At 37.5% G+C, this 23,192-nt stretch overlaps 2 protein-coding genes across 2 annotated transcripts in view; one reads left to right on the top strand and one right to left on the bottom strand.

Annotated features, from left to right (window-relative positions):
• Positions 1-977: 977 nt before the first annotated feature.
• Positions 978-18,329, top strand: LOC117327416 (deoxyribose-phosphate aldolase-like). The gene is made up of 8 exons (XM_033884369.1): positions 978-1,045; positions 6,617-6,714; positions 7,045-7,192; positions 8,505-8,603; positions 9,177-9,311; positions 9,842-9,970; positions 11,498-11,610; positions 16,389-18,329. Exons 1-8 carry the CDS (start codon positions 1,015-1,017, stop codon positions 16,593-16,595), a joined length of 960 nt encoding a protein of 319 aa, XP_033740260.1. The 5' UTR covers positions 978-1,014; the 3' UTR covers positions 16,596-18,329.
• The window catches only part of LOC117327414 (putative neutral sphingomyelinase), an 18,662-nt gene continuing 13,797 nt past the window's right edge, over positions 18,328-23,192 (bottom strand). Inside the window, exons 7-8 of the mRNA XM_033884368.1 lie at positions 22,389-22,508; positions 18,328-20,612 (exon numbers count right to left, since the gene is read on the bottom strand). Coding sequence (XP_033740259.1) covers positions 20,287-20,612; positions 22,389-22,508 — 446 coding nt within the window. The 3' untranslated portion in view covers positions 18,328-20,286. The remainder of the gene's footprint in view (positions 20,613-22,388; positions 22,509-23,192) is intronic.

Raw genomic sequence — 23,192 nt, 5'->3', positions numbered from 1 at the left:
GCTTCAGCAATAGCTTAAAAGGTCTCTAGCTATTTTCTTGTTCTGTTTACACAGCACCTACATAAGTTTCTCGTCATTTTATCCTTGAACATTATAGTTGGGAGTAGTCCCACTCCCTAAATGCTGAGCGTTAGCAGGAGTAGCAACTGCCATTTTTAAAGACTCCAGTGTCTCGACCAGCCCCGGGACAGAACCCAATGAAAGCCTAAGTCCTTACAAGGGCTAATGCTCAACTAAAGGTAAAAATGAGGCAGTGTCAAGGAAGACATTAGGAAAAATTAAGTAACTAGAAAGAAGAGAAAAGATAAACTTCCAAACTGAATCACCTCTTACAGTCATGCAATGGGGGCAGCAGGTACAACAATTGGCCAAAGTTGGCCAACGTAACCAAGGAACAATGTATCAAAATATGAAGGTTAATAATTGTGAAATATCCATACAGCATTTCTCAAGAAATAGTGATAACAAATTTTCATTGGCGAAATCCAAGATGGCCGCCTGTCAGCCATTTTGTTTTTTGATCAGTGACAAACCCAAAATCCACAACTTGGGACCTATGGGGCACCGTTTTACTATTTATTCCCATTTGGTGATATCACCTATTCAAATGAGTGATATCACCTTTTCGAATAGGTGTTATCACTAAGGAACTTTTTTAAGTGATATCACCTATTCGTTTCATTAAGTGATATCACCTATTCGAATGGGTGATATAACCTATTAGAATAGGTGATCACTTATTTGAAAAATGAATTGGTGATATCACCTATTCAAATAGGTGATATCACTGATTGAATAGGTGATATCACCAAATGGGAATAAATAGTAAAACAGCGCCCCATAGGGACCAAGGGGAATCTTGCCTGCCAACGCATAGGGTCCTAGAATATAGGCCTATGGGTTAAAAACTAATAATAAATGGTCCCCCTGAACAAGATCTGTGTGAGTTGTGTGTTTGTATCGAAACTGTATGATGAAGCATTTTTCAGACCCTGATCGCATCGTGTCGACGAGATGGCATCAAGAAATCCAGGAACAGAGTTTGGTAATTTCAACGATTTTTTTCAATTTGTTTGCAAATCTTCTTTGTTGAATACTTTCTGGCATGTACCAATGATCTCAAACAGGGTATTTAGTATAATGAAATGGATGTCATTTCTTGCAATGGAGTTTGTTTTGGAAAAGTTTGTTTGACCTACTTTTCGCTTCTGCAACCGTCTGCAAAACTTCTGTCATTGCCCCTGTAAACTTAGCCTATATTGCTCTCGTCGGTCGAAAACTCAGCGATATTACTCTTGTCGGTCGAAAACTCCGCGGATAGAAATGTAAATATTATACGTTTTAAAATGACTTATAAAATACCAAAATCATTAATGAAAAATTAACCCAACTGTTGAACTGACGTTTAGTTTCATGCTTAGTATTTTATCTTATCCTCTGTTGCTTGGAAGTTATCTTACAAGATTGACAGCACAGGGCCTGACCTTGCCTGCCAACTCAATAATATATGATCAATGCTAGTTAGGCCTACTAGACTCCCATTTCAAGACAAACCTGCGGCAGTAAACATATGATTGTTATACAAGTTACTATACCGACTCTTTGGGTGTAAATGCTGTCACTTTCCATGTATACATTGACCATATCTAGATATATGGAACGCCATAGCTGCCTTATGTGGTAACTTGTATTATATGATGTATTCGCTTTATTATATGCAGTGATTATTTCATGATATGAGGTGATTATTTCATTATATGAAGTGAGTATTTCATTATATGAAGAGATGGTTTCATTATATGAAGTGATGGTTTCATTATATGAAGTGATTGTTTCATTATTTGAAGTGATCGTTTCATTATATGAAGTGATTATTTCATTACATGAAGTGATCGTTTCATTATATGGAGTGGTCGTTTCGTTATGATGACCAAATATCTTTATGACTACACTTTTAGATTTATAATACAGAAATAAAACCGGTAGAAATATCCGGACGCTTTTAATTCCGTAAATCTTTTTGTAAATAATTGCACACACACACACCGTCTTTTTCTTTAAAAAATACTTGGAAATTAAACCTTTTTTAATTGTAATTTTGTGTACTTAATAAGTCCGTAAAGTGAATTTAAATGACAAAATGTGCAAGAAATGTGAGCGTGTCAAGGGGGATAACACGCAAAGATGCTTGAAACAGTGATGCTGTGGGTACCCGTACAAGTGTACATGACCTATATTCCTTGTTGGTTCCCTAGGTAAGTGTCATTTAAAGACTGTTTTGTTAAGGTATTCCAGATATGATTGGGATATTTACACGCAATAACAATTTTGTAATCATTTTGCATAGTCAGAACACGTGTTAAGGTGAAATATATTCAGTTAAAGTAAGCTAGATCGAGTGAGGAGCAGGGCGGCCTACCCGCGCTACCCGAGAGGTAAGTTGGGCGTAAGTTTCTAGTTTAACACTTTCCAAGAACACTTTATACTTTTATTTGCTAAAATAGTTGTTAACTAATGAAAATATGTATGTTTTATGCAGTTTAGCATATTAATAGTGTATAAAACATAGAGGTAAATTTATGAATAAGATCTATTAATAGTAACTGTGTACCCGTCATACTATGCGGCAAACCATATTGGCATTAGTAAACAACTATTTTAGCAAATAAAAGTATAAAGTGTTCTTGGAAAGTGTAAACTAGAAACTTACGCCCAACTTACCTCTCGGGTAGCGCGGGTAGGCCGCCCTGCTCCTCACTCGATCTAGCTTAACTTTAACTCAATATTTCACCTTAACACGTGTTCTGACTATGCAAAATGATTACAAAATTGTTATTGCGTGTAAATATCCCAATCATATCTGGAATACCTTAACAAAACAGTCTTTAAAGGACACTTACCTAGGGAACCAACAAGGAATATAGGTCATGTACACGTGTACCCACAGCATCACTGTTTCAAGCATCTTTGCGAGTTATCCCCCTTAACACGCTCACATTTCTTGCACATTTTTAGCTCACCTAGACCGAAGGTCCGGTGAGCTTATGTCATGGCGCGGCGTCCATCGTCCGTCCGTCCGTCGTCCGTCGTCCGTCCGTCAACATTTGTTTCAAAAGGCTACTAGTCAAAAAAGTAGTTCTTATTGGATTTTTACCTAATTTGATCAGAAACATCCTTAGTGGAAGGGGATCAGATTTTGCATAAATGGGGACTCTGACACCAATAGGGGAAATTGAGGCAATTCCTTTAAATCGCTACTAGTCATAAAGTTACAAATGGATTTGAACCCAATTTGGTCAGAAGCATCCTTCGGGGAAGGGGAACAGATTTTGCAGAAATGGTGGCTCTGACCCCGAGGTTCCAAAGGGACGTGGCCCCATAGGGGAAATAGAGGTAATTCCTTTAAATCACTTCTTGTCATAAAGTTATGAATGGATTTGAACCCAATTTAGTCAGAAACATCCTTGGGGGAAGGGGGGACAGATTTTGCATAAATGGTGACTCTGACCCCTGAGGGGCCAAAGGGGCGGGGCCCAATAGGGGAAATAAACGTAATTCATCTAAATCTCTACTAGTCATAAAGTGATGAATGCATGTTCTAAAAACAATTCTTGAGATCTTTCAGACCTTAGAAAGTCTGGACTTCATTATTTCTCTAAAGCAGTTGGGATCCCCACACTATAACCATATATAGCATTGTTTGAGATTTACAAATAAAGCGAATTGAACATGAACATTATTTTGACATTGGGTCAAATCCAACCAGGTGAGCGATACAGGCCCTATGGGCCTCTTGTTTCATTTAAATTCACTTTACGGACTTATTAAGTACACAAAATTACAATTATAAAAGGTTTAATTTCCAAGTATTTTTTTAAAGTAAAGACGGTGTGTGTGTGTGCAATTATTTACAAAAAGATTTACGGAATTAAAAGCGTCTGGATATTTCTACCGGTTTTATTTCTGTATTATAAATCTAAAAGTGTAGTCATAAAGCTATTTGGACATCATAATGAAACGACCACTCCATATAATAAAACGACCACTCCATATAATGAAACCATCTCTTCATATAATGAAACCATCACTTCATATAATGAAACCATCACTTCATATAATGAAACCATCTCTTTATATAATGAAACCATCACCTCATATAATGAAACAATCAATTCATATAATGAAACCATAACTTCATATAATGAATCCATCACTTCATATAATGAAACCATCACTTCATATAATGAAGCCATCACTTCATATAATGAAACAATCACTTATAATGAAACGATCACTTCATATAATGAAACGATCACTTCATATAATGAAACCATCACTTCATATAATGAAACCATCAATTCATATAATGAAACCATCACTTCATATAATGAAACCATCACTGCATATAATGAAGCAATCACTTCATATAATGAAACCATCACTTCATATAATGAAACCATCACTTCATATAATGAAATAACCACCTCATATAATGAAATAATCACCTCATATAATGAAATAATCACTGCATGTAATGAAGCGAATACATCATATAATACAAGTTACCACATAAGGCAGCTATGGCGTTCCATATAGATATGTTGCTTAAACTTTCATGTAGGGCCTAAGGGGTTACATGTACCTGGGTTCAGGATTTTACATTACCTTATAAATGTTTTGCCATCATCCATAGACAATTAACGGGTAGAATATAAAATGAAATCACTGAAATATTGCTCCCCTCAAAATCAAATTATACCATTACTCATCTTGGAGACTAGCTGCGATAACGTAGCTCTGGACGACGGACGGACAATTTCTGACAGATGGTCGTCATCAGAGCTACGATTCCTTCCCTTTCACGATAGTGTTGCAAAGCAATGAACCTCGAAAATGCTACAAATAGTGGATGTCGTGTAACTTTGGGGTAATATTTACTATAATTAAACATTTCTAATGCAATTTTAGCAATGTATTAGCCTATAGCTACCATCACATCTGGTAATCTTTTATTAGCACATTCCAATATTACACTACTCAGAATTGTCTCCGTAATCCGCCATGATACTTCTCGGAGAACTCTGGCGAGGATGCTAATTCGAATATGGTATGTATGCGTGACCATATATGGATGAAGCTACTACAATTAAAAAAAACATTATCAGAGATATTTAACCATTTTATCTAAGGGTTGTGAAGAAAGTGCATCTTACTTGGTGTAATTATTTAATTTCAGAATGTTTGACCTTGCACACCAAGGTATATAACTCCGAAACCGTTTATCTGTTGAAATCTCGCTGGAAATCTCATTAGCATCAAATTATTTTGATTTCCTTATAAGGAAATTGACCTTTACACTTGTAGCAAAGATGGCGGTATGTTTGAACTGATATCTCTGTGTGTCTTGCTTGTTTTGGATTTCACCATTTATTCAATTATTGTCAAAGAAATGACGTAATGTGCATGTTTGTGGATTGAATATTGCTTATAGATACCAGAATCATCAATTTAAATGTGTTTTTTATCCGAGAATTTATAATCATCGCTAATATATTGCCCGATGTGAATCACATCGGGGCTTGCTACACTATCGGCAATGGGAGGGACTTCATACCCTGCCGGAGAGCAGTGTAGGCAGGGTTTGAATATTCATTCTACTTGGAGACATGCATGTCGAAGGGAACATCATTTTAGTGATATAATTCTTTATTTCACCTATTAATTGATGGTTGGTGTCGGTTATAAAGGCAATGTTATTCTCTTTTTTTTTTGTAAAATCCTGACCTTGTTGGACAAGTGCCTTCAGTGGTTCTTAACCAACTTGAGAATGTAACAAAATTTTAATACTGATTCCATGCATACCGTATTTGACCTAATAAGGGCGCCTGCCCTAATAAGGGCGCCCCTACCTTTTTTCAAGGAAATAAATCTTTGACTGAGTGTCAAAAAGGTGTTCAAAAGTAATAATTCATGTGAAATATTTTGCTACTTTATGTGTTCAATTTTCTTCAGCAAATTAAGTAACTGGAACACATGTTTTCGCCACATTTTGTGTATTCCTACAGGCTACGGATGACATGTCAGTGCAAAGAGCACCCAAAACTAAACACACATACAAATAATAACTTACCATCTTTATTTGAAGATAAAGTAAATACTTCATTCTTGTTGATAAATAACTTTTGTTCAGAACAGAAAGCTAGTAAAAGACATTGTAAATCAATTATTAGGTCAAAGAAAACGATGTCTGATATGATCTGGGAAATCACCTGTTTCTATAAATAGAACACAAAAGAGTTCCATTTGAACATAAATGGTGGAACACACGTTCTCTGGTCTAAAGATCAGCTGGCATGGTTTACAAGTTTACAGGAGTATTCAAGTGATGTTTAAGCTTAATATATGATAATGAATAGATATCTTCATCTGGAATATTTTTATGACTGAATATTTTACCGTTTCCACAACCTTGGGTATTCTGCTATAAGGTATAGTCTGTTTCATATAACTTCAGAATAACTAATCTTAATAAAGGCGTCCCCACTGTCAATTACCCGCGCCCTGCGCCCTTATTAGGTCAAATACGGTATATGGACATATTTATGTATGATTTCAGATGCTTGTTGGTTAGAGAATGTGTGTGTAAATTTGCCAGCAGTAAAACGAAGATGTGAGACACTGGCAGCTCGCCGCACAGTGAAAAAACAATGGCAGGTAAGATAACTGAAGCCTTAAGACTTAATTAACTAAATGACAAAATATAATTTTAACTGAATTTGTGCAAGTTTTAATTTATTTGTCCGTATTATGTAAAGTAAATCTAAAATGAAATAGATCAATGTGTATGTAATTAATACAATGTTCCATCTTTTTTGTGTTTTAAGAGTTATTTATGTTGTCCATATTGAAAACTCATTTATTACGCAAGTTAAAAGTTATGCAACTTGTTGTCGTCTTGGCATCAACATCATCAGGTAATATCACAGAAGATAATTTTCACAATAATATTATTTTGTGATAAAGCACAAAATTTGCATATTTTAGGCAGCTTGGCTGCTACGAGCTATGACATGTATAGATCTGACTACACTCTCTGGAGACGACACAGCCACCAATGTCAGTCGTCTTTGCTTTAAGGCAGCAAACCCTATCCGTGATGATATTATCAAGGCTCTTGGCATGGATGATCAAGGTAAGTAGGGATATTGGATTCACAGTTATATAATTCTATGTAGTTAGTCCCCCACTGGGAACCGAGGTGACTAAGATTGCATTGTGCCAATCTATCTTTCTGTCTGAAGTCAGTCTCGTAGGGGCATGTGTTAACTTAGGTGATGCAGTGTGCCTTTAAAACCAAATGTAGGTCACCCTGATCAACATGAAAAAGCTTCTCTGAGCTCTATCTCATACACTACTTGTCACTGGAGGGGCCACGGTGGCCGAGTGGTTAAGGTGTCCGACACTTTAACACTAGCCCTCCACCTCTGGGTTGCGAGTTCGAAACCTACGTGGGGCAGTTGCCAGGTACTGACTGTAGGCCGGTGGTTTTTCTCCGGGTACTCCGGCTTTCCTCCACCTCCAAATCCTGGCACATCCTTAAATGACCCTGGCTGTTTACAGTTAATAGGACGTTAAACAAAAACAAACCAAACTTGTCACTGGAACTTCATACTTGTGGCATGTAATCACCAAGGTAAGTCGGTGCATCCTGTAGCAAAAGTAGGTTACTCAGACCTGTGTTTTGACCTTTAACCTAATTTCTGGAACTGCTAGTGCGATCCTCACCAAACTGTGTTTTGGGGTGCCAATTGCAAGTGTCAGCAGGGGCATTTATGTCTTAGTAACAGACATTTTCTTGTCCATTCTCTATTTCCTACTTTACCTATCACCATATCTCCATCCTTAGGTCATCTGTTTACCTGGGTTATAGACAGTATTTCATTTACCAGAATGTAGACCTACATTTTGGTCTTTGACCTTCATCAAAGTTAAAGAATGTCTGAGAACTGTCTTCTACACTACGTTTCACTGGAACTTAATACTTTGGACATGAGTTCACCTTGGTGAGGCAGTGTTATGTTTCAATAATCACTTGAACTTGGCGATTTTCTTTCCCTTATCTTACAGGAACCTGTACCTTTTCCATTGGTACAGTGGTATATTTTGCTGAATGGGGAAATATTATCAATAGATCTGGTCTTTCTTAGGTGCTTTGGTTTGCACAGCCACCTCTGCTAGTCCTCGCCTAGAGCGAGGACCAAATTTTTGGTTTGCACAGCAACCTCTACTAGTCCTCGCCGAGATCAAGGACCAAATCATTCTGAACTCCTGAGGAAATCAACTATTGCTTATTTCAAATTCTGTGATATATCTGGTGCAGGACTTTTTTTTGCCGAAATGTCTTGTTTTGGTTGATTTGTACACTTTTTCTTCAAATTCAGACTAGTTAGCTATATATATACTTGTACAATAGCTACTGGGCTATTTGTTTTTGTTTTTGAAAGGACTGACTGTGGGTGCTGTGTGCGTATATCCCAACAGAGTTGCAGAATGTAAGAAATTCCTGAAGGCTGCTAATGCTTCTCACATACCCATTGCATCAGGTAAGCAGTAATACATTTCATATAATTACTTTTAACATAGAAATATAGAAACAACATGTAAAAATTTTCAAGACAATTCATATTAAAAGAAAATTTAAGATAACATTCAAGTGAAATAACTGTCAGTGCAAGTAGATGTACATGTATAATGTTCTTTTCTTTGTCAATACTATGATATTAATGATTGGTATGTCAATGTGTTGGGCATGTCCCATAATTAACCATAAATTAGGACATTGTCATTTTTGATTAATTAATCAACATGTCCAGTACCTTTGGTTATGCATCAAATAAGATTGATTTGGCCTAAAATAATCTAACTTTACATATAGTCAACCACTGCGACCAGTAGCCATTGTAAATATATCCTGATCATTGAATTAAAAATGCATACAAATGTCTTTTTCCAAAAGTCAATCTCATCTGTAGAATAAGATTTCACATGGATAAGTTCTATTCTAATAGCTAAAATGCATTACACAACTAAAGCTAATGACTCTGTATACATACTCAAAATTCTGTTTGTTTTGTTCCCATAGAAGAAGATTCTTCATGTTGTGTTTTATTTCTTAGTGGCCACAGGTTTTCCATCGGGGCAGACTCCGCTGAAGACAAGACTTGAGGAGATCAAACTGGCTGTTAGTGATGGAGCCTCTGAGATAGATATTGTCATTAACAGACAATATGCTTTGTCTGGTAATTGGCAAGGTAGGTGTCTTTGTATATGTTAGTTAACAATATAGGATTAAAATGCACAGGAGATATGGTCGGATATCTAACCAGGAAAATGTGCATGAACAAATTTAGACTAGTGAAGTTGTATACATAACTGCAGTGAATTTCTATATAGTTTTAATTATAACTACAGAAGAGAAAAAAGAATTACCATCGGCGTCAAGTCTGTATTATCTATTGGAATAGAATATCAGAGTGGAGGAAGAGTTTAAACTGAGTCTTTATCATATTTCAACCATTTTTTGCTGAAATACAATGCATCATACCCAACAAAAGTTATTTGTTTCAGCAACTATACATCATGAAGGTTTCTCATATGTTTTAGTCCAGGATGTAACAGTGATTGATATAAGTTCAGTAATAAGAACATTATAAATATTAAGGATTTTAAAACGAGTCATGTTGATACTTGTCTGAGCCAGACGGGTGTTAGTTATTATTTTGTTAGTGTTTGGTGGTTAAGTGCTACAAAAGGTACTTCAGCCTTGATATCTCGCTTGCAGGTGTGTACAGTGAGGTTCGCGCGATGAAGGAGGCGTGTGGCGATGCCCATCTGAAGACCATTCTGGCTACAGGAGAGCTTGGGAACATGAACAATGTTTACAAGGCTAGCCTTGTCTGTATGATGGCAGGTCAGTGCAAGATAATGTACTATTTGAATTAAAATTATACTGATATAGATTCTTTTTCATGTTATTTTCATCTGAAACTCTGTATTGTATGTACAGTACTTTCCAGTTAATCGGGTATTTCGTTTAATTGGGTAAAATTTCAAAAACCAAAACCATTTTCTCTTAAATCATGTTAAAAAAATTTGTTTAATTGGGTTGGAAAAGTCGTACTTTTCGGTTATTCGAATACGATAATTTGACAAAAAAATTAGAAATGCTCTGATTTTCACGAAAGTCATCACGTATTTCTTTAAGTTTTAGACATTTATTTGAATTTAGATGGTTAAAATGTCAAAAAACGGTAAAATATTACCTTAAACGATAATGTTATGTCGGGGTTTTGTCATGTTCAGAACTGTGTTGTTGTTAATTCTGCATCGTGGGGGTTTTCCCCAACAGGAAGTCGATTAAGAATTGTGGGTAAAATTAAATGTTATTTTTAGAGTCAGCAGCAGGCCAACGTAATGGGGGTTTAAAAGCATAATTAAGGTACTAGACTATTAAACTTTTACTTCTGGGATGTAAAATCTTCGAAGCAGAAACCAAAACAATAGGTTTTGACCTGGGTCTGACATTGCTACAGATCGATTGATATCACCGCTTACTGTATGTGGCGAATCCAAAGTGAGGGTTTCGCCACGGGGAAATGTGACAACACCGGTACACAGGTGACTTATTAAAAAAACAGTAGCGAGCAGTAAAAGGACAGATGCCCGACGTTAGCTTTTAATTCATATTTAGGTAAGGATTAGAACTGGTTAATAAAAACATTACATTGGATTTCGTGTTGTTTTATCAGTGACTGCCAGTGTCAAGTTCGTATAAATTTATACCACCGGAAACGAAACTCGGTTTCTCCGATCTCTGTGCTTTGGCAATTGAAAATAATATGGAATATTTTAAACTTCATAGCGAACATAAGAATGTCTCTATGATAAACATAAATGATTTTAGCTGTAATTGTCGGTGAGTCCTTAGATCGTATGTCAAATTAGGAACACGTGGATGAAACAGGGATGTATGACCCCCGATTTGAGGTGCTACGATTGTACTGTGTCACGAATAAGAAACAATCTTTAAGTTTTTATTATTTTAATACATGTATTTTTATACAATTAGTAATAGTAATCTGATAATTTGACATCAGTAAAAGCACAAACAAAAACACCGTTTATTAACAATAATAACGCAAATATTTTCATCCAAAATCGACCCAAGTCTTGACAACCATTACGGACCAAATCTAAGATGGCGACGTGCATTTCGGCTTATTGCATAAGACAGTTAATCGGGTAAAAAGTCCCCGCAAATAGGCAACCCAATTAAGCGGAATGCAATGTACCAGTATACATTGCATCATCTATTTTTAATATTGAAAGAAAGTGAGATTGCCTTTACAAAATTATCTTTATACAATAAAAATGGGAGATTTAAACATGAAAAGTTATTTCCAGAGCCATGAGATTTATGCTTGTTGATTATTTTCAGGTGCTGATTTCATAAAGACATCCACTGGAAAGGAGGGTGTAAATGCTATCTTTCCTGTTGCCTTGGTGATGGTCAGAGCTATCCGGGAGTATTACCAAAAAACTGGATTTAAGGTAAGCAACAACAAAAAACAATAAGACATCTTGTTTTACATTGGAAAATATATATTTAACAGGGCGTTCATATAGAAAACATTGATAGATCGGGAAAAAAAAATTTGAAGGACTCTTCCTCAAAATAGCGAATTAAGAACATTTATATAAATCTAAAGGATCTCCCATGTTCGTTGATTCAGAATAATTAAGAAAACTGGAGCATGTGGTTTGCTTTTTTAGGTCACCTGAGACAAAGTCTCAAGTGACCTATTCTAATCCCCTTTTGTCCGTCGTCGTGCGTCGTGCGTCGTCCGTCGTGCGTCGTGCGTCGTCCGTCGTGCGTCCGTAAACAATTTACATTTTCGACTTCTTCTCCAAAACCCCTAAACCAAATTCCATGAAATTTGGCAGGAAGCTTCTATGGCTAAAGGTCAACCAAAATTGTAAATTATATGGTCCCCACCCCCCAGGGGCCTGAGGGGCGGGGCTAAAAACGGTCAAATTGACTTAAACTTCAAAAATCTTCTTCTCTACTCTCAGATATGGTGGAATCAAACACTCTTCATAGATGGAAGGGTCTTAAGGTGCTTTACCAAAATTGTAAATTTCATGACCCTTGGGTCTCGTGTTTGCCCCTGGGGAGGGGGTAAACTTTACAATAGTTTATATAGGGAAATCACATTTTTGACTTTTATTTGTTTTATTTCTATTGGAATTCATTCTAATTTGGTAAACATTGTCAGCATGAGATGACAGTTTGATGGCATGCACATGTTGGCCCTGACTGACCCCCAGGGGCTGATGGGCGGGGCTAAAAAGGCCAAATTGACTGAAATTTAAAAAATCTTCTTCTCAAGACGGAAATAAGGTGGAATCAAATACTCTTTATAGTTAGAAGGGTCTTAAGGTGCTTTACTAAAATTGTGAATTTCATGACCCTGGGGTCTCAAGTTTGCCCCTTGGGAGGGGGTAAACTTTACTACAGTTTATATAGGGAAATCACATTTTTTACTATAATTTGTTTGAATTCTATTGGAATTCATTCTAACTTAGTTAACATTATCACCTTGTGAAGGCAGTTTGATTGTATACACATGTTTGCCCTGACTGACCCCCAGTGACTAATGGGCGGGGTTAAAAAGGGCCAAATTGACTGAAATTTAAAAAATCTTCTTCTCAAGACGGAAATAAGGTGGAATCAAATACTCTTTATAGTTGGAAGCATCTTAAAGTGCTTTACTAAAATTTTGAATTTCATGACCCTGGGGTCTCAAGTTTGCCCCTGGGGAGGGGGTATACTTTACTATAGTTTATATAGGGAAATCACATTTTTCACTATGATATGTTTGATTTCTATTGGAATTCATTCTTTTTAGCTCACCTGGCCCGAAGGGCCGGTGAGCTTATGGCATGGCGCAGCGTCCGTCGTCCGTCGTCCGTCCGTCGTCCGTCGTCCGTCCGTCAACTTTTCCTTTAAATCGCTACTAGTCCTAAACTACTCGGTGGATTTTGACCAAATTTGGTCTGAAGCATCCTTGGGTGAAGGGGAACCAATTTTGTATAAACGGTGGGTCTGGCCCCCCAGGGGCCTTAGGGGCGGGGCCCAATAGGGGAAATATAGCAAATTCTTTAAAATCCTTCTTCTTCTGTAGAAATGAAGGGATTTGATTCATATTTGGTCTGAAGCATCCTTGGGTGAAGGGGAACCAATTTTGTATAAACGGTGGGTCTGGCCCCCTAGGGGTCTTAGGGGCGGGGCCCAATAGGGGAAATATAGCAAATTCTTTAAAATCCTTCTTCTTCTGTAGAAATGAAGGGATTTGATTCATATTTGGTCTGAAGCATCCTTGGGTGAAGGGAAACCAATTTTGTATAAACGGTGGGTCTGGCCCCCCAGGGGCCTTAGGGGCGGGGCCCAATAGGGGAAATATAGCAAATTCTTCAAAATCCTTCTTCTTCTGTAGAAATGAAGGGATTTGATTCATATTTGGTCTGAAGCCTCCTTGGGTGAAGGGGAACCAATTTTGTATAAACAGTTGGTCTGGCCCCCCAGGGGCCTTAGGGGCGGGGCCCGATAGGAGAAATATAGCAAATTCTTTAAAATCCTTCTTCTTCTGTAGAAATGAAGGGATTTGATTCATATTTGGTTTGAAGCATCCTTGGGTGAAGGGGAACCAATTTTGTATAAACGGTGGGTCTGGCCCCCCAGGGGCCGTAGGGGTGGGGCCCAATAGGGGAAATATAGCAAATTCTTTAAAATCCTTCTTCTTCTGTAGGAATAAAGGGATTTGATCCATATTTGGTCTGAAGCATCCTTGGGTGAAGGGGAACCAATTTTGTATAAACGGTGGGTCTGGCCCCCCAGGGGCCTGGGGGGTGGGGCCCAATAGGGGAATATTGCATATTCTTTAAAATCCTTCTTCTTCTGCAGGAATAAAAGGATTTGATCCATGTTTGTTCTGAAGCATCCTTGGGTGAAGGGGAACCAATTTTGTATAAACGGTGGGTCTAGCCTCCCAGGGACCTGAGGGGTGGGGCCCAATAGGGGAATATAGCATATTTTTTAAAATCCTTCTTCTTCTGCAGGAATAAAGGGATTTGATCCATGTTTGGTCTGAAGCATCCTTGGGTGAAGGGGAACCAATTTTGTATAAACGGTGGGTCTGGCCTCCCAGGGGCCTGGGGGGTGGGGCCCAATAGGGGAATATAGCATATTCTTTAAAATCCTTCTTCTTCTGCAGGAATAAAGGGATTTGATCCATGTTTGGTCTGAAGCATCCTTGGGTGAAGGGGAACCAATTTTGTATAAACGGTGGGTCGGCCTCCCAGGGGCCTTAGGGGCGGGGCCCAATAGGGGAAATATAGCAAATTCTTTGAAATCCTTCTTCTTCCGTAGGAATAAAGGGATTTGATCCATATTTGGTCTGAAACATCCTTGCGTGAAGGGAAACCAATTTTGTATAAATGGTTGGTCTGGCCCCCAGGGGCCTTAGGGGTGGGGCCCAATAGGGGAAATAGGGTTAATCCTTTAAATCGCTACTAGTCATAAAGTTATAAATGAATTTGAACCAAATTTGGTCAGTAACATTCTTGGGAGAAGGGGAACAGAGTTTGTATACATTTTTACTCTGAACCCCCAGGGGCTTGAGGGGCGGAGCCAAATAGGGGAAATAGATATTAGTCTTTAAATCGCTACTAGTCATAAAGTTTTTAATGGATTTTAACTAGATTTGGTCAGGAACATCCTTGGGGGAAGGTGAACAGAGTTTGTATTAATTTTTACTCTGAACTCCCAGGGGCCTGGCCAAATAGGGGAAATAGGGTTAATCTTTTAAATCACTGCTAGTCAGAAAGTTATGAATGAATTAGAACCAAATTTGGTCAGGAACATCCTTGGGAGAAGGGGAACAGAGTTTGTGTACATTTTTACTCTGAACCCCCAGGGGCCTGAGGGGCGGAGCCAAATATGGGAAATAGAGATTTAGTCTTTAAATTGCTACTGGTCATAAAATTTTTCATGGATTTTAATTAGATTTGGTCAGGAACATCCTTGGGGGAAGGGGAACCGAGTTTGTATAAATTTTTACTCTGAACCCTCAGGGGCCTGAGGGGCGGGGCCAAATAGGGGAAATAGGGTTAATCCTTTAAATCGCTACTAGTCATAAAGTTATGAATGAATTTGAACCAAATTTGGTCAGGAACATCATTGGGAGAAGGGGAACAGAGTTTGTATAAATTTTTACTCTGAATCCCCAGGGGCCTGAGGGGCGGGGCCAAATAGAGGAAATAGGGTTAATCATTTAAATCGCTACTAGTCATAAAGTTATGGATGAATTTGAACAGGAACATCCTTGGGAGAAGGGGGAACAGAGTTTGTATAAATTTTTACTCTGAACCCCCAGGGGCCTGAGGGGCGGGGCCAAATAAGGGAATAGAGATTAGTCTTTAAATTGCTACAAGTCATAAAGTTATGAATGAATTAGAACCATATTTGGTCAGGAACATCCTTGGGGGGAGGGGAACAGAGTTTGTATAAATTTTACTCTGAACACCCAGGGGCCTGAGGGACGGAGTCTAAGAGGCCCAAGGGTCTTTCCCCAGCCTAAGGGACTTAGTTTCTTCAAACACAATTAGGTTGTAAAAATAATCCATAGGGTCTTCCAGTACCTTAGAGAGTATGCGTATGAATAAATTGAACATGAACATTATTTTGACATTTGGTCTAATCCAACCAGGTGAGCGATACAGGCCCCATGGGCCTCTTGTTTGGTTAACATTATCAGCTTGGGATGACAGTTTGAGGGTATGCACATGTTGGCCCTGACTGACCCCTAGGGGCTTATGGGCGGGGCTAAAAAGGCTCAAATTGACTGAAATTTCAAAAATCTTCTTTTCAGACTGAAATAAGATAGAATCAAATACTGTTTATAGATGGAGGGATCTTAAGGTGCTTTACTAAAATTGTGAATTTTATGACCCTGGGGTCACACATTTACCCCTGGGGAGGGGTAAATTTTACTATAGTTTATATAGGGAAATCACATTTTTGACTGATTTGTTTGATTTCTATTGGAATTCATTCTAACTTGGTTAACATTTTCAGCATGGGATGAAAGTTTGATAATATGCACATGTTGGCCCTGACTGACCCCTTGGGGCTTATGGGCGGGGCCAAAAATGGTCAATTAAATTAACTGAAATATTTCAAATCTCAGGTGACCGTTAAGGCCCATGGGCCTCTTGTCTAATTGACCATATACACTGGCACGAGGAACTTGATTTATTTACATTTCCAGGTTGGGTTCAAGCCAGCAGGAGGTATCCGTACAGCCAAGGATTCCTGTACATGGCTTATCCTGATGAAGGAAGAGCTCGGTGATGATTGGCTCAATAGCGACATGTTCAGGATTGGGGCCAGTTCTCTGTTGATTGACATCGAGCGACAGCTATATCATCATGTATATGGAAACTACGCAGCTGCCCATGAGCTCCCAATGTCATAAGGACATTGTATAGAATCAATAGATGTGTACAGATGTTATGGTACATTACATAGATTCTTAAGACTGTTCAACAAATTTCAAAATGATCAAAGAATGACATAGTGTAATTTTTACAACAAAAAATCTATGATCTGTCTACTAGAAAATGTACCTGTAATAGGTATTCCATTTTTATGAGAGGAAAATCATAAAAGTTACTTAAATTTTTAGAAATTTAGTTAAATTTGAAAGAGTGAGGCAAGATTGTAATGCAATTCATTTACCCAGTAAGTTTTTCCTCCAATATTTATCCAAGCTTCAGGATTTCATTTATTTCTTAAATGTCTTTATGTAAATTTTAATAAATAATACAGGGATATTAACATTTGTTTTAAGGTTGATAAATGTTTAAAGAGATTTTGCATGATTTTCAGTTGAAAAAGAAATGTTTATTTAACCTTATTAAGATTTAGACAGAAACTTCAGTACCAGGTGTCGAAAAATATTTATCAATAAAAATTAATGAGTCGAGATATTGAAATAAAATCTAGTCATGAAAAATATTCATAACTATTAATTAGACCCTGTGATAAAACTATGAGATATGTTTCATTTCATTGTGAAATAACATGAATGTTACATTGTATAGACATTTGACAGAATTGGCATTGTATATTAACAAACATAATGTTTTGTATTTATAGATTTTGGAAATAGATGTTTAATATAGTAGTATTACTATAGTAAAGAAGGAATGTCCATGTTTTAATTATAGAGTGTGTATCATGTGCCTAATTTTGTATGAAACGGTTCAAAACAAAACTCAGGATATTAATCTAGCTATCTTTATAATAGCTTTAGGAATGTGTTCCGAAGATAATTTCATTCTGCATTGACTCACCTATCTCAATGAATCTGAGATAAGTATATTGGGTGAGAGTTATTTGTTATTATATGATACAGAATCTCTTGTTGTACATTGTATGTTGAACATTGTACAAAAATGATTTTACAAAGATTGCATAACTCACTCTTCCCATTCAGTTGACTAGAGCATGCTAAAATATTAATCCTATCCAGGGTTTTGGTACTAGATCATGTTCAAGACATTTGGGTCAGTATTGTATGATTGTGATATGAGGATTGATATGTTGACCTGCTGTTCCTTTCTCACAAGCCTTGGTCTATATTTCAAACCCTAGATGGATTTTGTTGCCAGTTCTGTCAGGTCGTAACATTCAATTAAGACAAATTAATATCTGGTACTTCTAATACTACAGTGTATTGGTAAAATATATCCCCAGTCGAGCTCTCTACATGCTCATTCATTTACAGGTACATTTAAGGATTTGAATTGTCAAATCATCTTTTTATTATCCAATACAAACTTTTAAAATTAAAATCATTTGTGCTGGTCTTGGTGCATATCAATGTTTTACAAGTGTCCGACATGTTGTCTATTTTAGATTTACTCATCAGTGCTAGACACTTGAATCGTTGCATCTGTTTAATGTTTGCCTATTTTTGATGTGTTTTGTGCCAGTTTTTGATGTGTTTTGTGTCTGTTTTTGATGACTTGTTACCTTGTCAAAAGTGGGGGATGGGCTTATCCCAGTATATGGGCCTATACCCGGTAAGATACGGTATATCCTTTATGATACATACATTAAGTGCTAGGATGTATTGTACATCATAACTTACTGATTTATACTCGTGTACAATATATACTTAATAAATAATGCAAACAAAAACAAATTTTCTTGTCGTTTTATTCATTTCTGAACTTTATTCAAGAAAATTTTAATGCCTTTGTCACAACACATGAAAACTGTGAAGCTAAATTATAGACTTTGTGTCTTTGCAGATACCAATATTCAAGTGAAATAGGTACAAGTAGCATGGAAGCCACAAAGTGTTCATTATTCAGAATATCCATAAATAATCATATACAATATTAAATTAACTGTTTTCACATTTGGTATCATTTAATGGATGACAACATCTCAATTAATGTTACACACATCTACATTTCCTTCTCATTCAAACACAAGATATCTGTCTGGAAAGGTCATGAATGACGATACCAGGCCAAGCTTGTTATAGTATGGCCTGATCTTGCATCATTTATATTGGTTATCTGTAATATCACATTCAACATCTTACAAACAGGCGTACAATACCAATGATTATGCCAGTATGCTCAGTAATCACAGATTCTTTAAATTCAATATGGTCCCCATTCTTAAGAAAATATTATCCTGGTAAATTACATGTATCTACAACATATATAAATATACAAAATATATTTCTATGACATTGATACAAAATACAATAGAAATTTGTTCCCAAGCATACCAGTCCGTGACCACTTGTTCTAAGTGTCGGTATTACAGCTTACAAGTTACCGTATGAGGATATAATACACTTATATGCTGATAATTTCTTCGAAATACCTAGCGATGAATAAAACTATACAATCAGTGATTTTTGAGACACATTTAACAGTCCTGGACTCCCAGGCTTCCGTTCTGGTGGGACTAGCCAACATTTTAAAAACATTAATGTTACAGAACTAATGGGAAATTTTGAAACTGCTGTACTAGACCAGCCTGACAAAAAACCCTTGAGAAAATCATGGAAATAACATGTACCTTGTGCAAAGTGAAGGTCATTCTCAGTTCAATCGGCATATAATCAAATAAAAATACTGTTTAAATACTAAAACAATCAAATAAGCCTAGTAAAGCAATATTAGAAGGATAAAACAGCTGTATGATGCAGTTTTAATTTATTTTCATTTTTGGGCATATACTGATTATCTATTGTCAAACTAGTATTGAAAATGCTACATTTGTACTCGTGCACTTCTTTATAATTCTTTATAACACTTAAAAAATCTGATACATGTACATAACTTGTATTTGGAAATACAGTGATGAAAATGAAAAATCCTATGAAATGCTTAAATTTAATTTACATTTTTTGTGGAAACTTAACATTTTAAACCAGCAAATCCACTGCAGATTTTCATCTCTGAAATGTTGCTTTGATGAGATATGAGGGATGTTCCGCACAAGTTGCAAATTCCTTACTCAACTTCTGTACTTTTTAAGAACTCTTTCTAATGACATTTTAAGTTATTGACAGCATCTATATGTCTATCTTAGCTGCTTGGTCAGATTGTAAAAGCGAAAATGGAGGGAAAACCATGGCCAATTTAAAATCAGGCCACCTAAAGATAGTGCGTTTGAGAATTAAGAACAGAAGGCTCACTTGATCAAATACACTGTTCACATATATTTTCTGCTCAGATTAGGATTCAGATTGCTTTCATTAGGCTTATTTCTGAGGGATGTTAAAATCAACACACTAGGCCTGTTATGAAGCAATTAGGACCAGAGAACGTTTGTAAATCGATAAAGCACCCTAGGAAATCCTATGGTGCGCAGAATATCCCTTGAAGCAACTATTGAGGCGTGTACCTAACTCGATACGGTGTAATATTTATGCCAGAATTATGCAAGAGGGCCTTCTTGATTAATTTTTAGCTGACATCTGACTGACCACTGGCCTAATCGGCACGGATGAAACTAGCACTATCGTTCTGTCACGTAACATGCTCAACTTGACAGTTATTGGGCAGTACAATGAAACAAGGAGGCCATTGATTATATTTTTTATTTAAGGACTGTAGCAAAAGTTTTCAATGTGACTAGCTTTTCTCAGAATTGAGGAGATTTTTGAGGTCATACTTCGTGGCCATCAGTCCGTGTGTCTCTATACGGCTGAGGATGGCCTTGTTCCAAATACAAAATCCAAACAACAGTGTAAGGGCCACTAGTAGCATTCCGCGGATCAGTCCAAGCCATGGTGGAATGTCAAGGGACGACACCATATATAGTAAGCAAATAGACATAACTGCCAGGATAGTGTAGAATTGGCCGTTAGACGACACCTTTGTCATCCCGCGCTCTACCAGGGTCACAGCATCAGACAGTAATGGATTCAAGCGGGATGGGTCGTGATGGTAACGAGGTGCTGCAATGAAAAAGTTCAAAAAAAGGTACTTAAAATCAGCTTTTACAGATAAACTTTTTCCATTCTATGATGATCAATTATTTCCTCTCCTGCTACAATTAACACTGGCCAACTCTCCCTATTTTTTGGGAGAGACTCGGTTTTTTTTCCCAGCAAAAACTTTACCAAAACAAGAGGTCCATGGGGCCTGTACTGCTCACCTGGTTGGAATAGACCAAATGTCAAAATAATGTTCATGTTCAATTTGTTTTATTTGTCAATCTCAAACAATGCTATATATGGTTATAGTGCTTTAAAGAAATAATGAAGTCCAGACACTCTAAGGGTCTGAAAGACCTTAACAATTATTTTTAGAACATGCATTCACCACTTTATGACAAGTAGCAATTTAAATGAATTACGTTTATTTCCCCTATTAGGCCCCACCCGTTTGTCCCATTGGGGGTCAAAGTTATCATTTACGCAAAATCTGTTCCCCTTCCCCCAAGGATGTTTCTGACCAAATTGGGTTCAAATCCATTCATAACTTTATGACTAGTAGCAATTTAAAGGAATTACCTCTATTTCCCCTATTGAACCCCACCAATTTGGCCCCTCAGGGGTCAGAGTCACCATTTATGTAAAATCTGTTCCCCTGCCCCCAAGGATGATTCTGACCAAATTGGGTTCAAATCCATTCATAACTTCATGACAAGTAGCGATTTAAAGGAATTACCTCTATATCCCCTATTAGGCCCCACCCCTTTGGCCCCTCGGGGGTCAGAGTCACCATTTATGCAAAATCTGTTCCCCTTCCCCCAAGGATGATTCTGACCAAATTGGGTTCAAATCCATTCATAACTTCATGACAAGTAGCGATTTAAAGGAATTACCTCTATATCCCCTATTAGGCCCCGTCCCTTTGGCCCCTCGGGGGTCAGATCGAGTCACCATTTATGCAAAATCTGTTCCCCTTCACCCAAGGATGTTTCTGTCCAAATTGGGTTCAAATCCATGCATAACTTTATGACTAGTAGCGATTTAAAGGAATTACATGTACCTCTATTTCCCCTATTGGGCCCCACCCATTTGGCCCCTCAGGGGTCAGAGTCACCATTTAAGCAAAATCTGTTCCCCTTCCCCCAAGGATGTTTCTGACCAAATTGGGTTCAAATCCATTCATAACTTTATGGCTAGCAGCGATTTAAAGAATTACCTCTATTTCCCCTATAGGGCCCAACCACTTTGGCCCCTCCGGGATCAGAGTCGCCATTTATGCAAAATCTGTTCCCCTTCCCCCAAGGATGTTTCTGACCAAATTGGGTTCAAATCCATACTTAACTTTATGACAAGTAGCGATTTAAAGGAATTACCTCTATTTCCCCTATTGGGCCCCGTCCCTTTGGCCCCTTGGGGGTCAGAGTCACCAATTATGCAAAATCTGATCCCCTTCCGCTAAGTATGTTTCTGACCGAATTTGGTAAAAATCCAATAAGAGCTTTTTGACTAGATGTGATTTGAAGCAAATGTTGACGGACCGACGACGTTCGGACGGACGGACGACGGACGCTGCGACATGCCATAAGCTCACCGGACCTTCGTTCCAGGTGAGCTAAAAACCAGTTTACTTATACATGTATACCCATATTATGAAGGCATTTAGGAAGTCAATAGAATTAATGTACTTTTCTTAAGGCTTAAAAATTTGAATGCACACAATCTCCCAAATGGAAATTCCGAGAAGTTCTTCCCACACCCTTCTCTAGATATCTAACTCCCATTTCCACACAGACTCACCATTATTACTTTTCGAGATACTGAGTGTGGCACTGACACCCTCATGGTCGGAGTAGTTGTATGGGTGACCAGGTATCTTCCCCATGGTTACTTGGCAATTTACAACTTCCACACTTGTACCTGTAGATTGTAGAGTAAAACACGATTCGTTTATGAAACAAGAGGCCCATGGGGCCTGTATCACTCACCTGGTTGGATTTGACCAAATGTCAAAATGACGTTCATGTTCAATTAATTTTGTTTGTCAACCTCAAACAATGCTATATATGGTTATAGTGTGGGGATCCCAACTGCTTTAAAGAAATAATGAATAATGGGTCAGAGTAACCATTTATGCAAAATCTGTTACTCTTCCACCAAGGATGTTTCTGACTTAATTAAGTTAAAATCCATTCATACCTTTATAACTAGTAGCGATTTAAAAAATTACCTCTATTACCCCTATCTGACCCCACCCCTTTGGCCTTTGGGGGTCAGAGTCACTGGCCATTTATGCAAAATCTGTTCCCCTTTCCCCAAGGATGTTTCTGACCAAATTGGATTCAAATCCATTAATAACTTCATGACGAGTAGCGATTTAAAGGAATTACCTCTATTTCCCCTATTGGGCCCTGCCCATTTGGATGTTTCTAATCAAATTTAGTAAAAATCCAATAAGAACTTTTTGACTAGTTGCGATTTGAAGCAAATGTTGACGGACGACGGACGCCGCGCCATGACATAAGCTCAACCGGACCTTCGGTCCAGATGAGCTAAAAACAGTCACGTACCGAGTAATCTGAATTGACAAAATTTCATGAAGCC

This window comes from Pecten maximus, chromosome 5 (genome assembly GCF_902652985.1).
Source record: "Pecten maximus chromosome 5, xPecMax1.1, whole genome shotgun sequence".
NCBI lineage: Eukaryota > Metazoa > Mollusca > Bivalvia > Pectinida > Pectinidae > Pecten > Pecten maximus.
This window is presented reverse-complemented; position numbering and strand designations above follow the sequence as displayed.